The sequence below is a fragment of the Chelon labrosus genome, assembly GCF_963514085.1.
Source record: "Chelon labrosus genome assembly, chromosome: 21".
NCBI lineage: Eukaryota > Metazoa > Chordata > Actinopteri > Mugiliformes > Mugilidae > Chelon > Chelon labrosus.
The window spans coordinates 7,644,890-7,664,248 of record NC_140354.1 but is presented as its reverse complement, the minus strand read 5'-3'; the positions used below and the strand labels follow the sequence as shown (position 1 = coordinate 7,664,248).

Here is a 19,359-nt window from a genome sequence, read left to right as displayed (position 1 = left end):
TTACACACAGTGTGTTACAGTATATGGGATTACTGATGTTTCTCTCGGTGACTCTGATGTAATACAAATTTGGGTCACAGCTCGCAGACAGCTGAATTTGGCTTTTTGTTGAAAAGAGTGTTCGAGCCCCTAAACTGAGCCTCAAAGAGCTTTTGGGGCCTCAAATAGATTGGATTTCAAGCCCACAAATCTCTATACTTAACCGTTTTTAGGCTATAAATAAATAAAATTTATATTTTGTTGGACTGCCTTTAGCTTTGATTACAGCGGTGTGACATTGTTTTGATAAGCTTCTGCAATGTCACAAGATTTATTTCCATCCAGTGTTGCATTCATTTTTCACCAAGATCTAATATTGATGATGGGAGAGTCTGACCACTGCACAAAGCCTTCTCCAACACATCCATAAGATTCTCAACGGGGTTAAGGTCTGGACTCTGTGGTGGCCAATCCATGTGTGAAAATGATGTCATGCTCCCTGAACCACTCACAATTTCACAATTTGAGCCCAGTGAATCCTGGCATTGTCATCTTAGAATATATCCATGCCATCAGGGAAGAAAAAATCCATTGATGGAATAACCTGGTCATTCAGTATATTCAGGTAGTCAGCTGACCTCATTCTTTGGGCACATAATGTTGCTGAACCTAGACCTGACCAACTGCAGCAACCCCAGATCATAGCACTGCCCCCACAGGCTTGTACAGTAGACACTAGGCACGATGGGTGCATCACTTCATCTGCCTCTCTTCTTACCCTGATGCCCCCATCACTCTGGAACAGGGTAAATCTGGACTCATCAGACCGCATGACCTTCTTCCATTGCTCCAGAGTCCAATCTTTATGCTCCCTAACCAACTGAAGCCCTTTTGTCCAGTTAGCCTCACTGATTAATGGTTTTCTTAAGGCCATACAGCTGTTCAGTCCCAATCCCTCGAGTTCCCTTCACATTGTACGTGTGGAAATGCTCTTACTTTCACTATTAAACATAGCCCTGAGTTCTACTGTTGTTTTTCTTCTATTTGATTTCACCAAACGTTTAAGTGATCGCAGTCACGATCAATCAGGATTTTTTCCCGACCACATTTCTACCTCGAAGACGGCGGTTCCCCACTATCCTTCCAGTTTTTAATAATGCGTTGGACAGTTGTTAACCCAATATTAGTAGTTTCTCCAATCTCTTTAGATGTTTTCTCTGCTTGATGCATGGCAATGATCAGACTAACATCTTTTCCACGACCAAAAGTTTTTCACATCAAAATATCAAACACTAAATCTGAAGTTGTACATTCATCTGTTAAACCTAGAGGACCATGTATCAACATCACTGATCAAATGTTACTGTTAGGAATTTTCTTTTCTTTTTTTAAAAAAAACATTTGGATGAAATCAGGACTAAAGTTTTACTTTGCGTTCCCCTCTTGCTGTTGGAACATTTTCGGACCTTCTTATTTCAGATCAGAGTAGACTTGTTTTTAAAGAAGCAACAACTGAACCGATGAATTAATGCAATAAGCGAGTTTATTTGGATGCAGCAGTAATCCAAACCAACATTGTCAAGCATGCTCGCAGAATACAGACACAGGCAGAGCTGAAGAAGATGTCATTCAGAAGCCATGGGAAACCTTAAATCATTCAAAATTGTTGTGTACCTTTCCTTTTTTGGGAGTCAGTGGTGCAGATTAAATAGCCTTACCAGTCTTCCACCACTGGTCCCTGAGCACCTGATTCAATATTGTGACCCCATTAAGAGGCTGGTACAGCCATGTGACATCTCAGTAAGAAATGATTGCTTTTGGGGTTTCTGTGTCTAGCAATTTCCCTTGTGGATCAATAAAGTTTATCTAAGCCTAAGTCTAATTTAATTATTTATTACATTGCAACAGGGAAGCATGCTGTTTAGTAAAAACATTATTTTGAAATTATTAACTAACATGAATTGCCAATAAGTGCACCTCAGTGTATGAAGCCCAACACAAATCGTGACTATACACCTGCGAACCACTGATGACAGCTTAACAAATTTTATGACTAATTGTGTGCTTCAAGGATTGTCCCCATTATCGTATCAATCTGCTTGTCAATCTGCCAGAAAACATGCTGTGTAGAACACATGACCTGATAACAATGAAGTTAATGGAGGATTAGCTTCAGAGTGCCTGAGCTGTTGGATAAGATAGAGACAAAGAAGCAAACATCAGAGGAGAAGAAGCTGTTTAGGAGGTGGTGGATGGCCTCTTCCTCACTGTCCTCCTCTGAGTTGGCCTGGAGGCTGGGGCAGGAACTGGTGCGGGATCAGAGGCAGGTGCAGGGGCAGTATTGGCGGTATTGGCGGTATTGGCGGTATTGGCAGTATTGGCGGTGTTGGCACGACTGGCCTTGACCTCGTCAATGAAAGATTCTATGGCGGTAAACTTCTCGGTCAGGTCGCCCAGGTGAGCTTTGAGGGCGTTGAACTCCTTGTAGAGGTCGTCTAAAGCCTCAGACAGTGGCTGGATCCTGAACAGAGAGCGAGTAAAGGCAAATGGTAAACAGAAGCTCTTGAGTGGCATGTGTCAGATAATTTAAATACAAAACCTTTTACAAATACATGAAAAAATGATTCAATTACATAAAACCCGTCAGCTTTATATGTATTTTTGTAGACAACGGGTCAATTTGTGGTGAATATTTTATTTATAATTGGGAAAAGCTTGAGAAAGGTTTTCATTTCCTTCCCCTCTTTTGAAGCTAAAAAGCAAGACTGCAGCCTCCTTCAAGATCAGTTTCAGTGACATTTGGCAGAGAAGTTCTGAAAAAGCCTGCGGTGTGATCCATGTGGGTTTCTGACAGCGGATATTCTACTGATGTTTATGGATGGAAGAAAAGACTGGAGGATTTAATAAGCGCTCATACATCCGTGAAACTGATTTTCAACACCAGCAGCAGTGCTCTGCAATAAAATTGCACATTAACGTGAGATATTACAGATTTAGAACTGAAAATATTTCTGAGCAAGTCATCAGCTATGAAGCGGAGACTGAAAAGGAAACAAGAAAACAGAATGGAGAAAGACCCGAGGAGTGAGAAAAACAAGGATTAAATATGGCTGCTCCTGTACTGCTTATTTAACTAGTGGACCATAATGATCTCTCGTCCAATGACCTGTGGCGAGAGGCAGGAAGCAGCAGACTTCCTTGTGGAAAAACTCAAGTACATTTGATTCCCACTGCACAAGAGCACGTTTCTATTTTCACATTTAAATTGCAGTTTGAGCTGCAGTCTCTTATGACGGCATTGGCCGCAGCGCGTACCCCGAAAAAAAAAAGAAAAAATTCCTGTGGCGACCCTCAGCACACACACTGTTTTATTTGAAATTGTCTGCTCAGAAATAAAACACACAGGAGGACAAAGACACTCAATTCAGATCCGCAAAAATAACACTGCCTCCACACTTAGGACACAGTCATATTTTTTTTCCTGCAGACAAGTCTATTATATTATGCACGCTGATGCCAGATATTACACTGTGGTATCACCTGGCGTAGTCCGGCAGCAGAGCCTGGTGGTCGTTCTGCAGGAGTCCCTTCATCTGGCTCAGGATGTCGAACCTCCAGTTGTCCAAAACCTCTGTCAGGTTGGCAACGCCGCGCATGCTCACCTTCTCAGCTGATACAGAAAGTCACAACACAGGTTAATTTAGGACAATCCTCTTCAGACACAGCTGAGCAGTGACACGGTTTGTCACATAAAAGCTCATATTTATAAGTCCCCGAGGTCAGAACTCATGTTTCCTTCAAACCAAATGATGCAAAGATAAAAAGCTGCTTGAGTCATATAAAGTAATACTTTTGACATTTTGGAAACTTGTTTGCTGTATTGGCAATTTTTATAGAAGATTTTTTTCCCTGATGTTCTCTGCCAGAATATATGTATACAAAACGCACAAATGAAATAGATTACATTCCATCTAAAATGTATTTTTCTGAGGATATTCTACAGGTTATTTATCACAAAAAAGGAAAGCCTACATTTCTCAAATTAAATTTATCATAAGTCTATGTCAGTCTCAAGTTACTCTCCCCAAACAAACTAAATAAATGATAAGATGTAATGTGACAATTATACTGGGGTGTGTTTTAGAGGTGTATTTTTGAATTTTAGCCGGATAGTTTCCCCTTGTCCCCAGACTTTATGCTAAGCTAAGCTAACCGTCTCCTAGTTCTGGCTTCATATTTTGTTGTGTGAGTCTATTCATAATTTTTTTTTTTAACTGCTTTGTTCATGTTATTAATCTGTGGTCTTTTGGTATACTCGGCACAAGAGAAAATAGGTGTTTACTGTATCTTGTCAGGACATCAGGGTATTTTGACTCTGAACAGAAGACGCATCTTTCTCTAAATGTTATTCAAATAAAAGGCGAATCCATTCATAGGTTCACAGAAAGGATTGCTCTGAGGTTGCAGCGTGATCTTTCACCTCCAGCTCTGACATCACCATGATGAGCCCTGAACTTGACCTCTGACCCGGAGTAAACAAAGAGTAATCTGGGTGCTCACAGCCATCCCTGTAGTTCCATTCACCGTTGGCCTTCGAAGTCGGGCGTCTCCTCTGGGCCAGCACTGTTACCACGGCGACAGCCAGTAACAGCAGCAGCACGCTCAGTTTGGAGGCCATGATCAGACCAGCACCTGGCAGGGAGTGAGAGAGAGAGAGAGAGAGAGAGAGAGAGGAGATTAACCACGAGGACAATTTGTTTTTATCAGTTTGCCCCCAGCTTTAGTCAGGAATGGTAAGGTGGGACTCTCCAGGTGCTTCGTGATTCTATGATGCTTAATAGCCCCCGACAGACTTCAGCCTGTGGCCATGTTCCTGACCTTAATTCCTGTCATTTCTATTCAAGAGAATACCACTACTCTTGATGGGAAAATTAACAATTATGGGATGCTTTTAAACAAATAAAATCTGACTTACTTTGTGTCTTCCTATAGAGAAATGCAATGCTAGTCTCAGTGTCACTGGATCAAACAGGTGTCCGTCCTACGTTACTAGAAAAAAACATTTGTGTTTGTTCCACTTGCAGAGCATTTTTTAACTGAACTGTTTTGTTTTATTCTTTTACTGTGGACACTACATTAAGATAATGAATACACGCATTAAAGCTCCTTTTTTGGGTTCAAGATATTGCCTCCTGAACACGATGTCCTCTGAGATCTGTATGCCAGTTGTTATTATGGTCTAGTTTTCTGTGTCTGTGCCTGAGTCAGAATGCTCTGGGATTTCAGTATTCCTGAGCACCGTGTTAAACCAGGTATGGCTTTGCTACCGCCGTGGCTATCAATCCTAATAAAGCACAGAGAAAGGAAATCTAACTTCTCAGTGTACAAACTTCTAAGTCTTCCAGGCGTGTCAGGGGTTGGAACAAAGGAAGTCGGCCCGAGGCTATAAAACTCTCGGCAGTCAGCTTACATTAAGGAATGAGTCCAAGCTTCAGTCAGAAAGCTGGGGCACAAAACTGAACTGACAGGCCGACTTGGAAAACTTGGAGGAGAGCTGCAGAGGCATGCAGAGAAGACACTAGCTCAGCAACATCATGTTTGTCTCACAGATGCCTACAATAATACACAGAGGATCCAGTAGACTATACAGACAGCCATCTTGGGCATTTGTGTTTACCTGAATTTCACATGTTTTAAAGATGGACCTGCTTGTCAGCTTAAAAAAAAAAATTCAACCTGCAGTATTTCAGGGGATAACTGTGTGATTTTGGTATCAAACTTATCACCAAACAACTGAACATGCTTGAGCACCTGTAGTTAAGGTATAAACACTCAAACAGAATCTAAAACACACACACATAAACACAGTATTCCTGTCACCTTTCCTGTTGCAGGTTTTCTCTGAACAAACACTTTAAGCAACCCAAAATCTTATCAGCTCTTGCAGGCTCAATCTGACAACCATGAAATAAGTTTGGCCTTGCAGTGTAGGGAGGCACAATATGGAAGAATTACAGGAGTCCCCAGAGTTATTCAATATTTAAATGGCAGATGCCTTATCTAAATTCATGCTCGACATTAATAAAGAGTCCCATTCAGTTTCATCTCGAGCATGCATAACACTTAGAGAGCTCGTGCTTTTGTGCAGCATGAATACAGTGATGTTTTCTTGCAGAAGCAACAGCATTGTCTCTTTTGGCAATAATCAATATAAAGTAATTCCGAAAACAAGAATAGATAGGAAAAAAAAAAAGAAGTTTACTTGAGATGCCACAGATAAGCTGACATCCTCCCATCTGACAGCACTAATTTGGCTTTTTTTTAATCATACAGCTAAAAAAGTTGATCAGTATCTTTGCACATACCTGCGAATTATAGTGTTGTTTTGCAGCTCCTCTACTGCAAAGCTTCCTGCTCGCCTCAACAGAAGTCAATGACAGGCATGCAAGAAGTTGCAAAAAGAGAGAAGAAGAAAAAACACACCCCTTCTGCACACGAGCATGCATGCACATGTATATACAGAAAGAAAAGTCTTACACTCTTACTTTTCAACACACACATACACACAAACCATAAGCCCTGTCCCCCATCATTATGGAGGCATGGTGGTCAGCACAGTGTGGTTTGGGTTTGAGGCAAAGCTCCAGATCCTTGGGTGGTTTCATATGTTTTTGCACTTTGTGTATGTGTGTGTGTGTGTTCTCCTTTTCTTTAACCTTTGGATGAGGTCACCTCCTGGATCCTTCAGACATTAAGTCATTGGTAGATTTGATCAGTCTCTGCTTGTATTCTGTCGTGTGAGATGAAAGAACAGAAGAGATTATAAAACGAACGTGTGCATGAGCAGGACACGTGAAAGGACTGAACACAGCCTATAGGCTACCAGGCCGAGGCACAAGCACCCCCAGTCCAACGCTTCAGTTTGAAACAATGGTTGAAATTTTTTTCTGCAACTCCTGTCAAACAAACACAGAAAGACAAAAAGAAAAAAAAATACGTTTGAAATAACAGCAACAAGATGCTAAAAACTACAACTGCACAAAATATTACTTGAAGGAGAAGCAAAGACATCTGAAAGGACCACAGAAGAGATCAAACTTTCATTTATAAAGAGATGCAAACCAGTTACAAATTGACTCATAGTAACCCGATAAGAGGCAATAAGTTGAAACGAGTGCAAAATTAGATGCAAATAAAATGATGAAAAAGAAGCAAAATCCAAAGAAATTCAGAACAACTAAAAATAGAGGCGCAAAGTAAGAAGTTTTGTGCGTTCAGGATAACAATACTATATGTTGCTGTTTTATATTTGCTTTTTTTTTTTTAATAAAGAATAAATAAAGCATTTCTGTTGATACATCTGTCTCTGTGCAGCAGACAAATGAAAGCTGCAGGAAAAAAAAAAAAATATGAAACGGTTGACAACCATGCTGGAAACTGCCGAATGTGCTCGTAGATGATTGGCTGCTCCACACGTCTGTTACTCTTTCCTTTTCCGGTCCACTGGGTTGCTAGGTAACAGCTGCTATGCGCTGTCCACTGAAGAGAAGCTAGCTAGATGCTGCACTCAAAAGTTTGGGGATACGCACACATGCAAGTAGCTTGCATTCTTTGAAGCTACTGGTTTGGAGTCATGACAGCTATAAAAGACGGAGAGTACACTGCTACAATCTACAAACTGGTGAGAATAGTGTTCGATTTAAAGTTAGCGTGTTAGCTGAGTGCTAAGCTAGCAGCCGTCGATACTGCTCGACCGAATCTCAATTTAAAAAGCGTTCATTTTGGTGCGTCCAGTTTATTGAACAATTTACGCACGGTACAAAACACTTTTCCCGGAATGTTCGTGTATTCAGCATACATTTAATACAACGAACAACAAGCAGTCATTGCAATGTGTGTCCGTAAACCTGACGTTAAGTTGGTGTATAGTTAGCTGATGGTTTAAGTTGTCACTCCTGCAGTTCACGGAGTTATGCGTCAAATGGTTAGCGAATTAGGTCGGATGTACATTACTTTACAACTAACAGAACAGTTTTTATTAATAACAGGGGGTTTCAGTGGTGTTACAGAGTGTGAAACCATCCACATGAACAACAACAATAACTCTGCATTAATTGCATGTACTCACTGTACAAAATCCTGGATATTGTATATATCTTCTCTTATTCTTTATTCTTCAGTTTTTTTTTATTTTATTTTATGTGTACAGATCGAGATTCATTTTTTACGCTTTTATTTTTTACGCTTATTTAAGTTCTGTGTTATTGTACAAGAGAGCAAAAGTTACCGGTGTCAGATTCCTTGTATGTGAACAATACAGCTGATTCAGATTCATCAAAATGTGCTTTTAAATGTAATCTCTCATAGATTAAAGACAGCCAGTATGTAGAGGCAATCCACATTCTGAGTGGCCAGCTTCAAAAGCACACAAAGGTAAGTGACATGATTGTTCATCAGAAAAAACAAAACAAAACAAAAAAACAGGCATTATAGTATGTTTTTTTTTCGTGATGTATTTACGTCTTGTCATTAAAATAAATAGGCCAAAAATGAAATATGCCATCCATTCCATTGTCTGTTTTTTTGCTAATCTACAGAAGAAATTATGTATGTAATAAACAGTCCATGGACAGAAAATGAGCAACAATAAACAACAATTTCAGGCATTTCATAGACCAAGCAAATTAACAATAATCATAGGTTAAGCAGCCTTAGTGGAAATTTTGAACACTAGAGTATCACGTTTTGGGATGTGACAACTGCAGATTTACATTCTTAGTATCCCGGTGTCTTGGATGCAGATGGTAAGATGGGTGTTTTCTCTCTGTAGAGATGCAACAAACGGTCATCAGTATAACTTATTCTTACTCTCTGTGTCTCAGTCCAGGGCAGCGCTGTCTCTGCTGGGTTTTTGCTACTATCACATCCAGGACTTCACCAACGCTGCAGAGTGCTACGAGCAGCTCACCCAGCTTCACCCGGAAGTGGAAGAGTACAAGGTGTACTATGCCCAGTCCTTGTACAAATCTGGGGCTTATCCTGAGGCCACTAAGGCCTCATTTGTGCTGGACAACCCCAGCAGTCACATCAAGGTACAGTACACACACACACAGACACGCACACACACTGGTGGACTCAGAACAAGTATGATAATGCTTGTATGTGACTTTTATGGCGACGTAAAAGTACTTTGTTCCAGGTGCTCCATCACTGCTTCCAATTTGCATTTGAGGAACAATTTCACCTTATTTGCACTAAAATCTTTACGCTTTGTTTCAACCATCTGTTACACACCCTCCATCACTGGGAGCATTTGTTCCACAGAAGTGTTGTAACAAATACATCTGGGGCATAAATGCACAACAAATGAGATAAGGCAAGGAAAACTCAGTATAGCACAACAACAGGGAAAACATTTTCATTACCAAAAATTCACATTGATGCTGCCTTTAAATGTAATTTAAGTCTATCTTGTCAAAATGATTAAATCTAGCAGAGGAATTAAAAAACTTCTGGAGGATGTTTTTTAATTAATTGTGGGAAAACAAGTTTGAGCTCATCAAAATGAGTGAATGGACAGTGTGGATCAGAGATTGCAGTTTATGTTGGTGCTTAATGTTATGCTCTGAAGTCGAAGTAAAATGAGCCCTTGGCTTGCAGTATTGTGTCCCTGGTTTACCTTTTGTTTATCCTCTCTTGCTCTAACACAGATGGTCAAGCTTCAAGCCTGTATCAAATATTGTGAGGAAGATTATTCTGCTGCCAAGGTGACGAGCTGCCACACATTATCTGTAAATAGATGCAAATGACACGTTTTCTGTTCAGTATGGAAGCAGTTGAAATGATTATTATCTGCTTACTATTCCTTTTATAGTCACTGTTGGAGCAGCTTCCCCAGGACGATCCAGACTACGTCTACAATATGGGCTGTTTGCTTTATCAGGACGGCAAGTATGAGGAGGCTTGCAAGAAGTTCATGTCTGCCATGCAAGTGCTGGGATATGTGCCAGGTAGTCATTCAAAGACAGATGTGAATACACCTTCAATGAATTGTTGTTTTTTTACAAACAGAATGTATCTTCTCACATTTGTATGTCAAACTACCAGTGAGAAAACACATTTAGCCATATGTGCGCCCTACCGGAAAATGTGCACCGATACGGAACTGTATCCAGTTTCATATCAGATTTACATGTAGTTGAGCAACTGCTGTCTTATATTGTGGACAAAACACCTCCCAGATCTGTTCCACATGTTATTGCAAGACCACTTCTTTGCAGTCTCTCTGTATCTTCCCCAGAAATTTCTGTTTACAAAAGTAAATGAACGTAGCATATTTTATACATTTAAAAAACATACAAGCAATGCTTTAGGACATAAGGAAAGTTAAGGATGTAGAGGAATTAGAGAGCACTCGAAAAATTAGTCAACAGACAAAAGACGACTCTCTGTGTCTTCCCCAGAAGTTTCTTGTTAATAACTGCATTTGTACAAAAACGTCTAAGATCCTTTTTCATGGAGAAGAAAACCACTGATGTTGGTCACAGACGCGCTCTTAAAGACTACTGAAAGCAGCAGTCTTCAAGATCAGGTTTTGATTAAAATAAGTTGAACGTTCATCTTGGTTTCTTTGCCTTCCTGCTCCTTTCTCTCTCTGTCAGCGTTGTCCTACAACATCGCCCTGACATACTACAGCCTGAAGAACTACGCTCAGGCCCTCAAATACATCGGAGAGATCATAGAACGAGGGATCAAGGAACATCCAGGTAAAAACACATCTCATTAAAATGCTAATGTCTATTCCGTTGACAGACAACATGACATGAGTGATATTATTACCATTATTTGGTCATCAGAAAACAAGTGTGATTTTTCTGTACGCCAGAGCTGAGCGTTGGGATGACGACCGAAGGCATCGATGTCCACAGTGTGGGAAACACGCTGGTACTCCATCAGACAGCGCTGATCGAAGCCTTCAATCTCAAAGCTGCCATTGAATACCAGCTGAAGAACTGTAAGCACCTCAATCAGTGGCTCTAAAACCTGGCATGTAGTGAAGATAAAAAACTGTGAGAGCTCAGAGACTCATAACAGGCAGAGCTGGATTTATACTTCTGAGTATGTACAAGAAGTCAGGCAGGGACATATAAATAAGCTTTTAGATTACTATAAACTTGGATCAAATTACAGTCCTGTTTATGTAACATTTAACCAATGGACTGAGTCTGAAGATCTCAATCATTTAAATTTTTCACTGTAAAAACACAAACAGTGTGTAGACGATATTAAGGGGACAGAATACTTAGTTGCTGTGACACCTCAATATGTGAGCACCTACAGCCGGTCTACAGTATCATGGGACTGTCACATCACAGCATCACGACAACAATTAGGATAGAATGTGAGTTGAATCTGAGTTTTCCTTACTAAAGTGCAGCTCTTATGATTCAGTCCAAAGCAGGTCACTACCACAGAACTTGTTTCTAAATATAGCTACAGAGAGAGTAACCAGTACAAGAAGATGAAGATCACCTGGAAAAGCTTTCTTTTATCTTCAAAAGCGGGGTCGTTCGGTCTCCTCCCTGAACTGTCTGACACATTATCAAACCAAAGCTTTAAAGAATAGGGATCAGAGGACAACAAGCAGGAAGGAGGATGTCTGAAGCCCACATCAAACAATCTCCTTTGTCAGAAGGACAGGGAGCTACATCACCTGCTGTATGTCCTTGGTGAGACAGACAGGAGATTGAGGTGCTCGATTTCAGATCTGAAACCAGGTTGCAGAGATGATTCCAAATATGGAGCTAGGAAGAAGTTTTAGAGGTCGTCCTGTTAGGCTGGTGGTTAAAAGACTTGCCTTACATTTGCAATTATACCCTCTCCTCACGTTTGCTCTCTGTATCTCTTTGTCCAACTGTCCAACAAAGGCAAAGTTTTAGGAATTATGTAGGAAAGCCTTAAAATATAATGTCACTTTTTGTAAAGTAAAAAGTGTGTAGCAGAGACGTACACACACTTGAATCAACTGCTTTCTTTCCTGCTGTTTTCATGTGGATTCCTGCAGTGAAAGGAGCTCAGGAGGCTTTGACAGACATGCCCCCGAGATCCGAGGAGGTAACAATCATCGCACTTTCACTCCCAATCTATTCCGTGTACATGTGTGTACTTGTGTTACTGTATTATGTTGTGGGGACTTAAATCTGTTTGTCCACTCCCCCATGAGAGTAAGTTTTGGGTTGGGGACTCCAGGACATGTTTGGCTTTGTGTGAGTTTTCACTTGTAATGTGAATGTTTACATAGAGGCAATCATGATAGTTTCATATTCCTAAAGGAGCCTTATTAAAAATTAACATACAGATGTGGGACTGTCCTTGGTCCATCCTCCACTGCCGCCGAGTCACGACTGTCTTTTTAAGCTCAGAGTGAGGATTGTGAGAGAAATGCACGTCCACTGCCCCCTAGTGGAATTTAATACTAAGTGTATTTTATCACTGTCAAAAAACTAAACTAAATATTATTAATGACAATTTATTGATTATTTTTCTCAAACGTGTGTGTCATAAATTGATTTGACTTTAAGTATAGTGATGTTGCAGTGGGGTGTTGTCAGTTGTGTTGTATGCTGTATATATAATATGTTTTGTGTCTCTAAATTCATATACTTTGATATGTGTGTGTCGGTGCGTGTTGTCAGGAGTTGGATCCAGTGACTCTTCACAACCAGGCTCTGGTGAACATGGACACAAAGCCATCGGAGGGTTTCGAGAAGCTGGCCTTCCTCCTGCAGCAGCCCTCCTTCCCTCCTGTCACATTTGGAAACCTGCTGCTGCTCTACTGCAAACACGAGGTAATATGCAGTAGGTCATGCACAGAGAGAGTTTTATTAAAAAATATATGAAAGGTTTTCATTCACTTTAGTTTCAGCTGCATAAACCTGACAGCGCTCACCCTAACTTCATTATTTTGAGAATCATCAATGTGCTCTAATTTAATACAATGACGCCCTCAAACATGTTTGGCCCGTCTGTATTTTCCACCGTACTGTACATAAGTTAGGTTTCACGCAGGAACTAACAGTCTTAAAGGGATTTAGACTCATGTGGTGTGAGTCCTTGTGGAAAGAGCTAAAAACACGCAAAAAGGTGTAGAGAGGTGTGGCTCTTTCATTAAAATGGTATTAATCTCTCTGCTGGATATGTTTCCAGTACTTTGACTTGGCAGCTGATGTCCTGGCAGAAAACGCCCATCTGACCTACAAGTTCCTCTCCCCGGTGAGTTCCTCTGCTCTCGTACAAAAACTCAGCTCATGTCCAGTGTTGTCTGCACAATTGTTAAAATCTTCATCTACTTAATGAAGATGAAAGGTTTTCATTCAGTGTTTAAGTTATTTTTTTTTTCTTTCTAGTACATGTACGAGTTCCTTGATGCCTTACTGACCTGTCAGACGGCACCAGAGGAGGTACAGTATGAAACACCTGACATTTAATGTTGTGTTTCTTGAGAAGATATTAAACTGTAAGCAATCTGAGTGATAAATTATTTTAAAATGAACAAAGCCTTCATTTTTATTTAACAGCCTTGGTGAAGAGAAGAGGGAAATTGAATTTTGGACAGCTTGGATGCACAAGCTTGTCGGTTTTACATGTTCAAATGTGGTACATCTTCTTAGTGTGTATTGAAAGCTTGGTGAGCATAGAACTATCTTTCCTGCAGTCACATTGTATTTTAGTCGATTTAGATTTAGCTATAATTTACATATTTTTACAGCAGAACTTTTAAGTTTACAGATTTATTTTTTCATGCTTTTTTCATCGTTTTTTATTTTTATTTTCTGTTTTTACAGGCGTTCCGGAAGTTTGACGAGATGAATGGAAAACTGACTGAGCAGCTGCGCAAGCTAGCAAAGCAGGTCGTTTTCCTCATTCCTAGTTGTGTGTTTTTTGTATTTTATTTTGTAGAATTACATACTAATTACTTGTCATCCTGTCAAGATGTTTTTGTTAAATTCTATCCATAATGTAGGTGTCTCAGTAAGGACCTCTGTCTTCGATCTGATGTGTTTAAATAGAAAGTATGCAGTGTAGAATGTATTTAAATCAGTTTAACTCATGTATTGCTCTTATTTTAACTACATTTTTTATTCCCGAGTCATTTCTCTTTATCACATAATTGTAACACTTCACCTATACGGACAAACAAGTAAACAAATAAGCAAACAAGACAAAAAAGAAAAACTAACTTACCACCAACTTTAAAGGTGCTGCCTTAGAGGCTCAAAGGTCAGGAAGGCTTCCTACTCTAACATGGACTACCCAGATCCAGACTTCCACCTTCAACAGATAACAGAGACACTGCCACATCCTGAGATAATGGTAGACTTGAAGTTTTGTGTGAATATTTATTTTGTCCATCTTTTCTAAGGTGCAGGAGGCCAGGATGACTCGGGACGATGAAGCTCAGAAGAAAGCTCTGCAGGACTACGACCTGATGCAGGAAAAGTGAGGACACACAAACACACGGTCATATTTTCATCCCTTCAGAGGAAACTACATTACAGTGACCTACTTCATTTCCTGGACTTGTCTACTGTTTAACCAGGTCGTCACTCCAGAATTAAATAATTTTAGTTGTAGGGGAATATAGATACAGAGATATGACAAACAAAACATATGAAAGACTTTTTTCACAAACGACTATTACAACAGTTATTACATTGTCAGTATTCCTTACTCTCATTCTACAAGAAAATGCTTCCCATTATTTCCCTCTTCATCCTCCCTTTCTGATTGTCTTGTCTCAGGTACATCGTGGTCCTCATGGCCCAGGCCAAGATCTACTGGAACCGGGAGAACTTCCAGATGGTGGAGAAACTTTTCCGAAAGTCGGTGGAGGTCTGCAACGAGGACGACACCTGGAAGCTCAACGTGGCTCATGTCCTCTTCATGCAGAACAAGTACAAGGAGGCCATCGGCTTCTACGAGCCAATCGTCAAGAAGCACTACGACAACGTGAGTGTTTCAGCATGGCTGGTGACATTTCTAATGTGCGGTGTGAGATTTAGAATATCGTTCACCCGTCAGCAGAGTCTGTGGTCAGGACTAAACGTTGACAGTTTGCCTTTCTGTCCAGGTGGAGCAGTGTAACATACAGGAGTGTCCCTGCAAGTGTAAACCCTCGGTAAAAATAGAGCCCAAACAGCTGTTGGTTATTCCTCTGCAGTGTCTTCACATCTGTGCATGACATCTGTTTCAGTGATTTTCTGATGATTTTGTGTGGGTTTGATTGTTTGCAGTGGTGTTGGCATTTGTCAAATTTCAGATAATTAAGTCACAAAGACATGACTATGGAGCATGGGGGAAAGGCACAGGAAACTATAAATCTACTAATTTTGTTAAAGCAACAAGTCTATTCAAGGCTTTAGGTGGTCATGGCAACACAAGTTGTGTGTTTTTTTTACCTGAAATCTAAGCAACAAAGGTTTGTCTTTAGTGAAGATGTTTTTTTCCTCTAAAATCACATTGTCACATCTTTCAAGTACACTGGGTTTAGTTTCAACCTAGTTTTAAAAAATCTTCTGGCCATTGTGGCTGTGATTCTGTAAAGTCAGCTAAATACCAGCAGTCACAGGTCTGCAGTTTGTTTTTTAAAATAATAGTTGATGAATCGATGTGTGTGTTCCACTGCAGATCCTGAACGTGAGCGCTGTAGTTCTGGCCAACCTGTGTGTGTCCTACATCATGACCAGCCAAAACGAAGAGGTAATGTACGAAGAAGTCAGCAGGCCCACAGTGTCTTCACAGGAACTACTTGCTCTTGGAAATTAGCCAGCATTTATTTTTGTCTGTAAATGTTGTTGCTATAAGGATTACATTTCTACGGTAAATTAACGTTCTTCTTCTTCATGACAACTTGCTTCAACAGGCTGAAGAGCTGATGAGGAAGATCGAAAAAGAAGAGGAGCAGATCTCTTACGATGACCCAGACAAAAAGGTGTTCCACCTTTGCATTGTCAACTTAGTCATTGGGTGAGTTACATTAGCAGAGAGTGATTTAACAGGAATGTGCTGTAGACACAGGACTTTAAAATGTATTAAGGCTCTGTGATTGTACTGTATCTAAGGTGTTTTAAGACATGACAGGAAACAAACAGAGCGTTGTATTGTTTTATTTTCAGGACACTATACTGTGCAAAGGGAAACTATGACTTTGGCATCTCGCGTGTCATCAAGAGCCTGGAGCCGTACAATAAGAAGGTAGGCCATTTAATTGTTTTTTACTTACCTAAGTGTTTAGGGTAATTGTTCTGCTGCATCAACTAATATCATCTGAACTCCACTGAGCAGCCAGTCTGCCATCATCCTGTAAGATATGTTGATAAGCCTGTCCTCATCATCCAGTGATTTGTGTATAGAGCTCTGATGAAGTCTTTTTTTTCTGGACTTCAGTTTCATCTCTGAAGTTGGGCTTTTAGAAGCATCTTAGCTAGATGCCTTGAGAGAATGAGAACAACCACAGTCCAAATCTATCATCTATTTAAGGACAGTGTATCTACTGATAAATATCTAAACTCCCACACTTTCCATCTTTATGCAAACCAACATTTCTTGATGGTAGGCCTTCTAGTAGGAGTTATTTTTTGCAAGCCATTGTTCAAGCCTTTGTGCAAATATTAAACTTGAAGTGATTTTAATTAGTTAAACTAGCTTTAATCTTCACCTCTGATCTTGTTTTTTTTTTTTTATTTGGACTCCAAACTTGCCATGTCCTGAATCCAGTTCCTAATTGTAACTTAGATGAAGAACTAACACCATTTTATGTAGAAATGCTAATAATCCCACTTGCCAGAGTATTTTCCAGATTTTATTTTCCAGTATTTTCCATTTTCAACCAATTATTTTCTTTTATCAACCAAAAATAACCACCTGAGCCCTCCGGGACTCTGTGTGTGAGGAACTTCTCTGAGACTGAGCTGCTCTTTTTGGGACCTTTGATCCCGTCCAGTCACAACACCACACTCCAGCTGCAGCTGAGTCCACTAAGTTCCAGCTGAGAACACAAGCCGTCATCCTGAGTGTTTCCCCCTCTCATCCGCAAAACAGTCACCATTGCTGAGTCACATTCACAGTGAAAGCAAAGAGGAGTTCAGGAATGTGAAGCCTGGGGAGACGGTCACGCCAGCCTCTCAGAACCCGACCATTATCTCTGGTTACTTCAAACCATTTCACTATTTCAGGGGTGTCGATGCCACACACTGTCCTATGTAGTTAAAGCATGAAGCAAAGTTGTGGTTTACAAAACAAAACCGCTGGCAGGAATCAGGTTTTAGTCTGGTTTTACTAAGATTATATTTTTTTTGTATTAAAAATATAACAATTTCATATATGTGTGTTTGTGTGTGTAGCTGGGGACAGACACATGGTTCTACGCCAAGCGTTGTTTCCTCTCCCTGCTGGAAAACATGTCCAAACACATGGTCATGCTGAGGGACGCTGTGGTACAGGAGTGTATTCAGTTCCTGGAGCACTGCGAGGGTGAGCAGCAGTCGCACACACACACACTGAACAACAGTAACAACATTTCAGTTGGTTTCAATTTTAAACACAGCTGCAGGTTCACATTTTATCATTTTATCTCAAAAGCAACATTTTTTTCCTTATTAAAAGTTTATAAATTATCCTGTGTGTGAAGGAACAGATTTAGCATCACATGGAACTTTTCCATGCGGCTTTTTTGTCTATACTGTAATGATTAACTCACACCTGTGACAATGGTTGAGAAAAAGTAAAACAACAGATCATTAGAACAGTTTAGAATCTACAAGTACTCACGAATCACGACCTTTTCCACTTGGTTAAGTTTGTGTGCTCGTTTCTGGGTGGGCATTAAGCAGCAGGACCTCCATACCATCCCTCTAAACTTTTTCTTAATAGTTCCCAAACCATTAATAAAATGCCCTAGTGCAATTTGTCCCTGTAGTAGTTCCTTGTTCAATTATTTGACACACAGGTTTAGTTCTTAAGTACCTTAAAGCTTTTGCTTGTATAGCAAAGTTCCTGCAGAGGGAACTCAAGGCCTAAATTACCTTTTGAGGAGTTGACAGTGTTGTTTTCACAGACGTCACAACATGCTAGGGGAACTCCTCCCCAGGAAGGTTTCTGAATATTAGTTCTTGTGAAATTAAAGTTCCTTGAACTTACCCAAAACATGAGTTTATTGTTCTCTTTGAATTGACTGAGTTTTCTTTGTCTCCCTGCAGTGTATGGGAAGGAGGTGCCTGCCATCATTGAGCAGCCACTGGAGGAGGTCCGCATTCACATCGGCAAGAACACCGTCACCTACGAGGCTCGACTGCTCAAGGCTTTGTTCTACGAGGTCATTGGCTGGAACAAGTGACATCATTACACAGGTGTCACTGCAATGTTTTCATCCTGAAATTGTTTGATTCAAAGGATAACAGAACTTGAGTCAGAAGACAATAATTTCACACTCTGATGTGTTTTCAGTCAGGTCTTAGGATCAAAACCATCTTCAAGTTCCTGACTTCCTTCGTGCAGCTTCTTCACTCTTTCTCTGCTCTGTGGAAGCAGAGAGAGTTTTGACTGAAAGATCCGTTCCCAGTTTACTCCAACAAATCTTACACAATCACTGTTAAAGGAGCCTTCCTGCTCCAACCCTTAGCTCTACTCAACTATCACGGCCACTAATATATCACAGATTTTATTATCACCGCTACTCAATGTATTAAATATAAAGAGATTTGTAGAAATAGAGCAGACTTTGTTTATTAGTTGGGTTTATTCTGCTAACAAACATTCACATGATACCAGCTGGTCTGTCTCTTTATCTATCATACATTCATAGTCCATGCAGATCCCCTTTGGTACTGGACTGCTGCCTTAATATGAATAACATGGACTGTATATTAAGTTGATTACATGTCAAAAGCAAAAACATAAAGAAAATAAAGACTTAAGAAAAACTTAAGAAGTTTGTTTTTATGAAAGTAAAGTGTGTTTAAATGTAAATATAGACTCATAATAGAGATGATCCAAACTGTTTCAATAGACTTCACTCTTGCAGATGATGTCCAGTAATGTCAAATTCTGAGCCTGAGACAAGACAAATCAAATCCCTGAACTGCACAGAATGCACTAAGTCTCTTTAATTTTCTGTCATGTTGACATTGTTTTCACACTACAAGTAATAAACGGTACAGTAAATCTGCACACATTTTCTGGTCTCTGTGTTTCATAAAACCCTGATCATTGTCCTTTTGAAATGTTTGGCTTACAAAACATTTCAAACTTGAGTCTTACTCTCAGTTTACGCTGCCAAAGCAAAGGCATAATTTCAGTTAATTAGAGCCTGCTGACCTTTCC

At 40.1% G+C, this 19,359-nt stretch overlaps 2 protein-coding genes across 6 annotated transcripts; one reads left to right on the top strand and one right to left on the bottom strand.

Moving 5' to 3' along the window:
* Window positions 1-1,504: 1,504 nt before the first annotated feature.
* Window positions 1,505-6,495, bottom strand: LOC311506228 (uncharacterized protein). 2 transcript variants are annotated; one of them, XM_084570109.1, is made up of 4 exons: window positions 6,345-6,495; window positions 4,540-4,671; window positions 3,520-3,649; window positions 1,505-2,500 (listed from the first exon to the last, which is right to left on the bottom strand). In XM_084570109.1, exons 2-4 carry the CDS (start codon window positions 4,655-4,657, stop codon window positions 2,218-2,220), a joined length of 531 nt encoding a protein of 176 aa, XP_084426235.1. In that variant the 5' UTR covers window positions 4,658-4,671; window positions 6,345-6,495; the 3' UTR covers window positions 1,505-2,217. The 2 variants fall into 2 exon arrangements, with proteins under 2 accessions (XP_084426235.1, XP_084426236.1); XM_084570110.1 differs by having other exon boundaries at window positions 4,564-4,671.
* An 841-nt stretch (window positions 6,496-7,336) lies between these two features.
* On the top strand, window positions 7,337-18,619 carry ift70 (intraflagellar transport 70). 4 transcript variants are annotated; one of them, XM_084570441.1, is made up of 21 exons: window positions 7,337-7,660; window positions 8,347-8,412; window positions 8,862-9,071; window positions 9,690-9,746; window positions 9,854-9,989; window positions 10,641-10,745; window positions 10,865-10,993; window positions 12,044-12,093; window positions 12,675-12,827; window positions 13,186-13,251; window positions 13,386-13,439; window positions 13,824-13,889; window positions 14,402-14,478; window positions 14,781-14,988; window positions 15,110-15,157; window positions 15,667-15,738; window positions 15,902-16,005; window positions 16,155-16,233; window positions 17,382-17,511; window positions 18,237-18,386; window positions 18,484-18,619. In XM_084570441.1, the coding sequence occupies exons 1-20, from the start codon at window positions 7,613-7,615 to the stop codon at window positions 18,371-18,373; spliced, it is 1,995 nt and encodes a 664-aa protein (XP_084426567.1). In that variant the 5' UTR covers window positions 7,337-7,612; the 3' UTR covers window positions 18,374-18,386; window positions 18,484-18,619. The 4 variants fall into 4 exon arrangements, with proteins under 4 accessions (XP_084426567.1, XP_084426568.1, XP_084426570.1 ...); XM_084570442.1 differs by lacking the exon at window positions 18,484-18,619 and having other exon boundaries at window positions 14,408-14,478; window positions 18,237-18,382; XM_084570444.1 differs by lacking the exons at window positions 15,110-15,157; window positions 18,484-18,619 and having other exon boundaries at window positions 14,408-14,478; window positions 18,237-18,382.
* Window positions 18,620-19,359: the final 740 nt, after the last annotated feature.